The sequence below is a fragment of the Manacus vitellinus genome, unplaced genomic scaffold, assembly GCF_001715985.3.
Source record: "Manacus vitellinus isolate BGI_N305 unplaced genomic scaffold, ASM171598v3 scaffold_24_pilon, whole genome shotgun sequence".
Taxonomy (NCBI): Eukaryota; Metazoa; Chordata; class Aves; order Passeriformes; family Pipridae; genus Manacus; species Manacus vitellinus.
The window spans coordinates 5844600-5854991 of record NW_021939798.1 but is presented as its reverse complement, the minus strand read 5'-3'; the positions used below and the strand labels follow the sequence as shown (position 1 = coordinate 5854991).

General features: G+C 51.1%; 1 protein-coding gene across 1 annotated transcript; it reads left to right on the top strand.

The window, feature by feature from the left end:
- The first annotated feature begins 6 nt into the window (after nucleotides 1-6).
- TSEN54 (tRNA splicing endonuclease subunit 54) lies at nucleotides 7-9001 on the top strand. The gene is made up of 10 exons (XM_029960135.1): nucleotides 7-35; nucleotides 1106-1169; nucleotides 1311-1394; nucleotides 2698-2796; nucleotides 3085-3137; nucleotides 3466-3564; nucleotides 4677-5311; nucleotides 5777-5837; nucleotides 6561-6677; nucleotides 7762-9001. Exons 3-10 carry the CDS (start codon nucleotides 1329-1331, stop codon nucleotides 7910-7912), a joined length of 1281 nt encoding a protein of 426 aa, XP_029815995.1. The 5' UTR covers nucleotides 7-35; nucleotides 1106-1169; nucleotides 1311-1328; the 3' UTR covers nucleotides 7913-9001.
- Nucleotides 9002-10392: the final 1391 nt, after the last annotated feature.

Below are 10392 nucleotides of genomic sequence, written 5' to 3'. Positions count from 1 at the left end.
TGGCGGATCCTGTCCGAGGAGCGCGTGGAGCGGCCGTAAGTCCGGCCCTGGGGCTGGGCATGGCTTGGTCCCCGGGAGGAGGGATGCGGGGGGGAGCAGAGCTCAGCTCACGGGTTATTATCGGTAGGATCGAGTTGTCGTAGCAGGGAGGTGTTAGTTAGCACAGTAAGTCCCCTCTAAGTTCACCTGCACACAACTTTCCCCGTCTGGAAAAGCAGCAGCAGGGGACACAGCCTGGCTCTTCCTGCAGCAGCAGAGGGACACGCTGGCACACCTGTGGCTGTTTAGAAAGTCCCTCAAGGGGCTTCTGTTTTTCACAGGTGTGTGTATAATCCTGTAGGTCTTTGCAGACAGCAGCCACTGTCCTCTTGGGCATAGTCCGAGTTACAGAGCACATTTTTGATGCTCCTTGTGGCCCTGTGCTGATTTGTCTGGCTCTCAGTGCCCCTGGTTTATCAGTTTTGGTGGTTTCAACAACCCTGCCAGTCTCTGGAGCTTATCACTCCTTGGGAGATGTTCACACACTGCCTCTCAACACACACTTTCTCTGTTTGGCCTGCAGCTATTGATTTTTCCCTGTGGGTGGGATACAGCAATTTGAGTGTGTCTTGGCAGCAGCTGAACGATTGTATGATACAGAATCACAGAATGGTTTGGGTTGGAAGGGACCTTAAAAATCATCTTGTTCCACCCCCTGCCATGGGCAGGGACACCTTCCACTATCCCAGGTTGCTCCAAGCCCCGTCCAACCTGGCCTTGGTCACATCCAGGGATGGGGCAGCCACAGCTTCTCTGGGCAACCTGTGCCAAGGCCTCAGTATCCATATATCCTGGCTTAGGCAATGCATCTCCAGCAGGCTGCTGTAGCCTATGGACATGCATCTCTGGTGCTGACTGAAGGCACTTTTAACTAGTTGGTGATAATAAACCATTCAGCTGGTGCTGCCTCATCCAGGGGATGATGTCTTTCTGACATCTTACCCTGTAAAAATGCCACCTGTAAATTTGCTGCCTTTTGACACCTTCCTGAGCTCCTTGTGTTGCTACACTAGGAGCTGATTGTAGGACATACCAGTGGTAACAAACTAATCTTTAACCTTCTCAGGGGGAATCAGGTAAAAGCTGAGTGGAAGCCAGGACAGGGCATCGTGGAGCTGCTGTCCCCTGCGGTGAGTTGCTACAGAGTGTACTCAGTGCCATCACCTCCTGCTGCCTCACAGATTCCTTAATTTGCTTCTTGAAATGGGAGGGAGCCTGGTTGTCAGCAGGAAACAGCCAGAGCCCATCAGGGATTTGTGCTTCTGTTCCAGGGGAAGTTCTGGCACACCATGGGGTTCTCGGAGCGAGGCAAACAGTGCTTGCTGCCTGAGGAAGCTCTGTACCTGCTGGAGTGTGTAAGTAGGATGGGGGCATTGGGTCCTTACTGAGTGATTGCAGGAGCTGTAGCAGCTGATAAACACCTGGTTCTCAAGGAATTGTCCCTTTTTAGCATGTTTTCATGGGTTCATCCCTTGTACTCTGGAGCAGCCTCTGTGTCACTGGCAGTGTAGTTGGATCAGTGGCCAGTTTATTCAGCTGCTGTCATGTTTAACTCACTTAAGAGGTCTTTGGGGCTGCTGCTTGGGATTTTTTTCCCAGTTTATATGGCAGAGAGAAATTTAAATATGGCAGAGAGAAATTTAAATATGGCAGAAAGAAATTTACGTGTGGCAGACAGAGGAGTGAGACCAGGCTGTGTTCAGTGCTCCTCTGCCTGCAGAAATACTGCTTAGGGTTCACTTGGATTTCTTTGCTGTGAAGAGTGTTTTTTTTTGTCTCTCCACCAAAGCCTTTTATCAGTAGAATAGGTGCATTGATATAAAGGGGAACTTTTATCCCTTAGCAAAACTGAAAGAGGTTATGGGCATCTGATGCCATCCCTTAAATCCTAACAGCAAAGGTCAGGCTTTTTTACCTCTGGCATTTTGATGAACAGTTTGTAAACAAACTGATGACAATACTTTAGTGAGTTGCTGACTATAGAATCTCTCCCCAAAAGCATAAAAGATCAGTCAGATGCCATCAGCCCATCCCATGGGAAAGGTGTGGTTCCTAGTGTTTAGTTTTCTTTATGAGTAACACAGTTTATAAAACAAAAAAGGGGAGAAAAAAGAGGCGTAACCTAAAGCTGCCTCCTGGAGGTCGGTTTTCCTGTTTCACCTCTTCCCTGGGGAAGCTACCTATGGGATCTCTCGGGCTGCAGTAAATGCTTCCAAGGAGGCACCAACTGATGGCATGTAAGGATGCCTCCAATTCCTCTGCTTCAGCTCTCTCAGCTGTGCAGGTCATAAATATTTTTGTGATTGTGCTGTGTCCTGAATCGCTGAGATCATCAAAGTTAAATTATATCTCAAAACAATGATTATTTTATCAGCTGAGCATTTTGGTCCCAGCTGCATCCTCCAAACAGATGCAGCACTGGAGCAGGAGCTGAGAGTTGGGGATGGGAACTTCTTACCTGGTTGATAAACCCAGGGCATGGAGGAGCTGGGCATGGGAGAGGGACTGTAAATAATCCAGGTTGGCAAATGGGGAGAGATGGATATCATGTCAGGGAGGGTGCTGGGACCAGCTGTCAGGACCAGTGGGAAGAGACTGGTGTGAGCTTGCATAGATTTGTTCCCTGTGGTTCTCTCACACCAAGCTTTTGCCCTGCAGGGCTCTGTCCAGCTCTTTTTCAGGGATCTGCCCATGTCAATCCAGGAAGCCTACGAGACCCTGCTGTGCCAGGAGACAATGACCCTGTCACATTACCAGGTGTGTTGGGATCTGCTGTTGCAGGGAGGGTGAAAGCAGAGCCCAGCCTCTGCCACACAGCCTCTTCCAGTGACTGGAAGCAGAGTAGGACAGTGAGGGAGGGGAGGGACGTCATTCACAGTTGTTCCCACTCACCTTCATCCTGTTTCCCCACTTTTGCTTTGGACCCTAACCCTGGCGTTTTCTCTGCTGCCAGTGCCACACTGTTCACTCAGTTGTGGAGAAACTGAAGTAAATAGTTTGGGTTTAGGGTTGTCATTTAACCCTCTTGCTTTCCTTTGCTCTAAGGTGTTCAGCCACTTGAAGCAACTGGGTTATATTGTACTGAGATTCGACCCCAGGTAACCAACTTTTCCTTTCCCCACTGCTTTCTCCTTTCTGAAGGCCCTGTGCCCACTGCCTGGCCCCAGGGAACAGCAGAGAAGAGGACTTTGGCCCTGCATTCCATCTCTTGGGAGGATTAAAGGCTAAAAGTGGCACTCTACCCTTCCTTGCTCCTCCCTCTTGAGGAGGTGATTGGGAACATGAAATGGGGCATGAACTGAGGACCATCCTGGTCCTTCTTGGGGATTTTCTGTGCCTTTTGTTTCTGTATTCTGGGGACTGAGCAGAAGGCTAGTTCCACTACCTCACCCTGCTCTCAGCCTCTGTGTTGGTCTCTCCTTTCAGCACTGTCCCGTCTCCCTACGAGAGGCAACTGAACTTGGAAAGTCACTGCAAGAGCTCTGGGAAACACCATCGCAAAAGGAGGAGGAGTTCCAGCCCCCGGTAAGGAAGTGGCCCAAAGCCTTCTCCCATCCTCTCCCAGGCCATGCTGGCTCAGGAACAGCTGATTTGCTGCAGTGTCCCCAGGCCCTTGTGCTGTGGGTGATCTTATGTGGCGCAATTGCTCTTGGCTGTCCCCAAGCAGTGGAGTGCTTTTCCTGGGCACTTTGCAGTGTTCCCTTTTGTCACACGTGTGCTTCATCCAGGGCTAAGAGGGGCAAACTGCTCCTGAGCCCCACAGCTGGGGTGCTGAGGTGCCAAAACAGAAGAGTAGAGAGGTCAGTGCAAAAGAAACATGGGTCAGGTGTCTCCTCTTGCTCTTTTGTAGTGGGAGCACAGATACCCCATTCACATCTTGCACTTATCCACCTCCTCAGTCCAACTTACATGCCAGGACTCTACAGCAGAGAGCACCTGGGGTTTGCATGTGGCCTCTAGATGTTGCCAAAATGTCAACAGAAACTGGCAGATTTAGTAATTTTGCTAATAATTCTGGCAGCTCCCAGGAGGTGGCGTCAGCCTTTCAGAAATGGGGAGGAGAGGCTGGGCCACGAGTCCCTGTTAACAGTAAATCAGTGCCCGGGGAGTTGTGAAATTGTAGGAATTGGGAGATTAAACTGCTGGTCTAAGAATTGCCCCATCTTCTCTGGAACCAGGGATTGACTCTCATACCAGTAAGAGGTGCTGGCAGGCAGGTTTCTGCCTGGCCTGTGCTGCTTTGGCTGATGTCCATCATGTTTGCATGGAGGTGTTTTGGTCAGTGGAGCTTGGAGGCTGCATGGCAGGTTGGAAACATGTGTCTATACAAATCAAGGCTGGGATTCTCTTGGGCCTCAAAGTCAAACCTCATGTAGGACTTTGGAAAAGTTTATTCTGCCTTTGGTATTCACTGCTTCATTTTGGCCTGCTTTTCTCCCTTCTCATTTGTCACACAAGCCAAGAGGTTGTTGCAAGGGTTTGCAGACCTGCCTGGGGGTTCCTGTCACCTTTTCTGTTCTTCCTTAAGGCTTGGCAGGCTGTATTTTTCCTGTTAGCAGGGAGGGGGCAGGATTCAAAGGAAATCAAGTTCCACCACATGCTCCCCCTGTCTTTTATGCTGCTGTTTCTGTCTTTAGGTCACATGAAAAGAAACATAAGGTATCTGAGGACCTTCCAGGAGCTGAAGGGACCTCCAGCAAAGATGGAGATGACTGTGGAGACTCCATGTGCCTTCCCATGGATGAAAAGCCCTTGTCAGTACAGCCAAAGGAATCAGATGCTGGCAGTGCAGAGCAGGAGTCAAACCCAGTTCCTCTTGATACAGGACAAAAGAACTCTCTGAGTCCCTCCAGGAGCCAGGCTGAAGACCACAAGGAGAGCAGCAGTGGCACCCGTGCACCCCGCTGGGATTTTAGCACCATCACCTTTCCAAACGTGGCCCCAGACCAGCCGTGCACACACCTGCCCTCCCCTGACAGCAGGCTCCTGCCAGAGAACGTGCCAGGGAGGGAGGTTGATGCAGTTTCCTGGTGCACACGCATCAACCAGAAACAGGAGAAGCTGACCCGGAAGGAGAGGAGGCAGCGGGAGAGGGAGAGCAGGTATAAGAGCAGCGTCAATGCCGACCAGGAGGTGAGGCGCTGCTCCAACTGGCAGGAGTACAAAGCCCTTTTGGAGCAGAGGAGACAGCAGAGGGTTTGGAAACGACCATCACATCTCTGGGACCAAGCTGTCACGCCACTTCTGCGGCCAGATGAAGCTACCTCGTCAGGTAGTGGCTGTGGGAACTTGGCAGGGACCATTCCCCCTCCCCAGCTCTCTGAAATGGTGCCTGGTATGCAGCAGCAAAAGGGATGACATGGAGAAGCTGAACATCAGTTTAGGGGACAGTGCTTTGAGCAGGAGAATCTTTCTATAGCCTGCTCAAGTGCCAGGATAAACAGGGCCTTGGGAGGTCCTCTAATCCATTCCCCATGTCCTGCTGTATTGCAGTCCTTCCTGCTAGGCTGTTAGGCATGTGCAATCAGGGCCAGCAAGATGCAAAGCAACTGCAGGGTGTTCTGGGCTGTGTGCTGGGAGGAGATGAGGAAGTTGAGGCCTTTGAAGTAGCCAGTGGTGACTGTGGTGCTGCCAGCCATTGTCGGGGGAGGAAGGCTCGTGGGTGGTGGTGGAGTGCTTGGAGTGCCCTGGGAGGGAAATTGCTGGTCTGATCCTTTCCTGTTCCTTGTCCCTCCAGCTGCGCTGCTCCAGCAGATCAGTGTGCTGCAGCCCTCCCACATCCTGGATGGAGCCTCCCGGTTAGTATCCAGCCAGTCAGCTCGTGGCTGTTTGGGAGCAGGGGTATCTTGTGACCGTCCCTGCTTGTGAGGTCTATGAGACACTCACAGTGGCAGTTTGGGAGCTGCCTGATATCCAGGGTGGCAAGAGAATCCAGTGCTCTGCTCCATGGCCCCCTTGCATCTGTAGTGAGGGGCTGACATTTCCATGAAGTACCAGGTCCTGCAGCAAGAGATCCAGGGCTTTCCAGGCCAATTAAAACAGCAGGGTTGCTCTCTTATCCTGCTATTTCCCCTCTGCACCCAAGCCTGGTAATCTCCCTCAGAGGTTTGGTTTGGTTTCACCTGTGCCTCATCCCTGGAATGTGCTGCCATCCCAGCTGTGGTGGATATAAAACCCTGGCTTTGGGACTTTGGTTCTGCACCTGCCTCAGAGTCTGAGCAGTGCTTGTGTGCAGTCCCTGCAGTGCTTTGCTCCCGTCTCTGTTAGTGCTGCTTCTTGCAAGGGGCTCTGCAGAGAAGGGAGTGGGGCAGATGTAGGGTAGGATCTTGCTCGGGTCTGTCTGCAGGAGAGCTCTGGAAAGTAATTAGAACAGTTGCAGGGTCAGTCCTTTGAGGAGTGAAGCCTTTCAAAGGGTCCAGACTAGTCAGGGCTCAGGAGTTTCTTCTGCCTCTTTGCTCTGCTGTATGAGTACCCTACAGTGTTTCTATCCCATGCTTATGTGGGTGTGTTCTTTTCTGCAGGCTGCAGGAGGACCCAGAGGCCATGAAGATAGACTTCAATGTGTATCAAGCAGATGCTGTGTCCAGGTTTAAGAAGACAAACCCTGGGAAGCCATATGTCAGGATGTGTGTTCGGAGGTACCCGAGAATCTTACGCTGTTTTCTGGCACATTGCAGTTGCTGTTGTGGAAATGAAGTCCTAATGATCTGTAAATGAGCCAGCACCTTGTGAGCTTTACAGATCATCAGAGTGCCTCCCTGGAGAGTGGTCCTGCCTAGAATTTTTTTTTCTTTCAGTTCCTCCTTTGTTGGAGGCTGTGGCTGACAATTCCCCCAGCCCTTGCACTCAGCTCACACTGTTTGGTCATCTGGTTGCTGCTCATGTCTGAGTATTACTGGGAGTCAGGAATAAGAAGCCACAGCTGTTTTTATGCAATGCTTGTGAAACTCAGGTAGAGCTGAGTTTCAAGGGTGCTGTATGGCCCCTGAATCCTCAGTCAGTGCAGATCCCTATGGATTTCTGCAGAGATGAACCTCCCTAGAGCTTGCTACAGGCTCTGGGCTATGGCTTCAGTATTTTGATCTTTGTTAAGTGTAACTTTAAGATCAGTATGAACAGAGGGTAGGTGTCCTGTTTCTTGCTGAATCCAGAACCTGATACTTAAACTCCATATCCAGGTACAAAGTTCAGTGTCTACCTTTTCTCATTTTCCTACATTAAACCTGTACCCATGCTCTCTTGTTGTTAATGCAGTTGTTAATGCAGTTTTACTAAGGTGGATCATGAGCAGTAGGATGATCCTTGTTGCAAAGAATACTTTCATTGATGAGCAAACAGACTCCATAGAATTAAAAGGAGGGAAAAGCAGGTCAGATGTTGATCCCAGCAACCTAAAGATCTTCCCAGCACAGAGGTATTACGATTGCACTGGGCTGGCAATGTGCCAGTATCCCTGTGAGCCACATCTGATAGGCACAGTGGGGAGCAGGGTGCAGTTGCCCTTGTTTTTTTGGCAAAGGATTCGACAGCTCCCAGTTCCCGGCATGCTGCGTATTCACTCTCAGGGCTGGCAGCCTCCTGCTTCGACTGGAAGGGGTGTGGAGGATCACTACCAGCTCCTCAGGCCAAAGGGAGCTGTTGTGATGGCTGGCCAGGAGACAGCTTTGCCTCTGTGTTCCTCTTGCTTTGAGAACAAACAGGATGTTTTTTTCCTCCCTGCAGCTTTGACGAGCAGATCCCGTCCCTGCGGGCTCTGAAGCAGGTGACGTACCTGAGCGGGGACGTCCCGCTGGTCTTCGCACTGGTGGATCACGGAGAAATCACCTTCTATTCACTGAAGGAATTCAAGTTGCCTGTTGATGTTAGTCACTGAAGCTGCTGTCACTTGCAGGAATGGTATGGGATGAAGGGAAGAGCTCTGCTCAGGATTTGTTGTCCTGATCAATCAAATATTACAGAAAATAGAACCTGGAACCTTGGGTAGTTGACCACTTTATGTCTGTAACAGACTTCACTTGCCCAGATGGCTCAGGCATAATAGCATGATTTACAGCAAACAAGTGGGTATGGCTTAGCTGGGCATTTCTGGACTGGAGTCTTTGTTCTTGAAGCCGCTGGTTCTCCAGCTTTTTCACCTTGTGGACCACCAGTCTGCCTTTTTTGTCATCTTTCACTGACCTGTGGACCATTAGCAAACACCTTACCTGGTGATCCTTGTCACATGTTAAGAAGCACTGTGTGTTGAATGGAGTGTCACTGAGGTCAGCTGGGGACAGAATAAGCTGATCAGTGGTGGTGTCCTGAGCCTCTGTCATTCAGCTCTGCCAATGACCAGCAGATCAGATTCTGATCTGAAAAAGGCATGGCCATAAACTCAGTCACCTGGAGTAAAGTTTCCAGACACTCGAGAGCAGGAAAGTGTGCCTTTAACACAATTTCATCAGGCAGAGGTCACAGAAAGCCCCAGAGCATTGCAGATGGCACCTCAGCCTCGTGCTGCAGCAGCTGTGCTAAAGCATGTTAAAGTTTGACCAGCACTGTCAGCACACTGTCTCTGATAGTCTCACCAGGGCTGAACTGCAGCCTCTCTGTTTCAGCCCAACATCCTCTTTCCTGGCTGTGGATCCTTGTTATTTCTCTTGCAAGTGAGAGATCCCTCAGTAAAGAAAAAAGCTGCAAATTCCTAATGAGCCTTCCAGTCCTGTGGCTGTTGTCCTCCAAACCAAGGATATCATTGCTTTCCACCAGGATATCTTGGTACCAAATTTGCTTTAGCGTCTATGCAAAAAGTGCCAGGTGCCAGAAGGTCTGCTCAGTGGATGGAAGTGAGCTGAGCATGGCTGTGTTTGGTGTCAAGATTTTCAGAACTGTAAGAGCAACTGGTTTAGATGTGTTTTATTTGCTATTTTTTTAATTCCTTTTGGAGATGTGGAGAAGGCTAAGCAATAAAAAAATCTTTTTCCAACAATGCAAGCTCCTCATTGTGGTCCTTAATTCCCCTAGAAATGTTAAGTTATGCACAGGGAGACTCTGTGGAGGCTACTGGAAGCTCAGTAGCAGCAGCTGGTGAGCGCCTGCTCAAGGTCACACAACCCTGCTCCTACGCCCGTGTGTGTTTGGATCCAGCTGCTGCCCTGTTCCCTGGCAGGGCAGCGTGACTCAGAGCCTGGAGGTGTCCCTACATCCGCCTGCAGTTCCTGTCGGCACACCACTCTTTCTCCTGCGTGGTCAGAGGTATCGTAGCCCAAGGTGGCAGGGCTCTGCTGCCAGCCTGGTCCGGTTTCACATACACACACCCCGCACTTATCAGATGCTGGAAGTCGGCGGGGCTCTGCTGAGGTGAGGGTCTGACGGCTCCTCCCACACTCCCTCCCCTTCCTCTTCCTCCTTCCAGCCCCGCTTTGGCTCCCATAGTCCTCTTCAAAGCCGGGGTTGGCAGTTCCACCTGCCCTCAGCACTGTCCCAGACTGTTTTACAGATTAAAGGCAGTGGGAAGGGAGTTTCTAAGAACGGGCGCAGCCAGGAGAGCTCCAGCCTGACCCACAGGGCTCATGTTTGTCCTGGAATTAGGTCAAACTCACTCCTGTTGATTTCAATCAGTCTCACCTCCTTATGCCAAGGTGGAATTGTATCGATGAACTCTACGAGAGCCACCCAGTGAGTTTCGCTGGGGCAGAGACTCCCTGATTCAGCAAAAGACAATTACAATTTAATAACCAAGTGCAGGGAGGATTGAGAAACTGTGGCTGCCTTGCTCAGCACCACAACATCTGACAGTGCCTTTACCAGGATGGGAGCACGATGCAGACTGATACCACTGCTCCACCTTGGCCTGCGATGCACATCGGCTGGGTGTTGCAAGAAGACGACAGAAATAAATACTTTAATTGAAAAAACATCACTTTTGGAAGCGCGGGTGAAACACTGACTCCTTGTCAGAGTTAATTCCGAGCTTTTACGTGGATGCAGAGAGGTCGGCAGACCCTGGGCTGCCGTTGCACGCTGCATAGGTGCAGATTGCTCGCTCAGCTGTTGTTTCCTGCCGCAGGACACGGGCTGGCTGCTGCAGCAGCAAGAGCAGCCGTTGTGTCCCTCTCTCCGGCGAGGGCTCCGACTTTCCGAAAAGTCTTTCTGTTTCTTTGTCACGACAGGCCGGCAGCTCCGGGGCTGGAGGAGGGCGCTGCGCCGGCCCTGGAAGCGGCTTTCCCTGCTGATTTTCCCGGCTGGATTTCCCGGTGCCAAGGCCGGGGTCGGTGCCCGCGAGCCGCGCGGTGCCGCTCTCTGATTGGCTGCGGAGGGCTGGGCTACTGAATTATTCATGAGCGCGCCGGATGAAAGCGAGGCGGGGCCGCG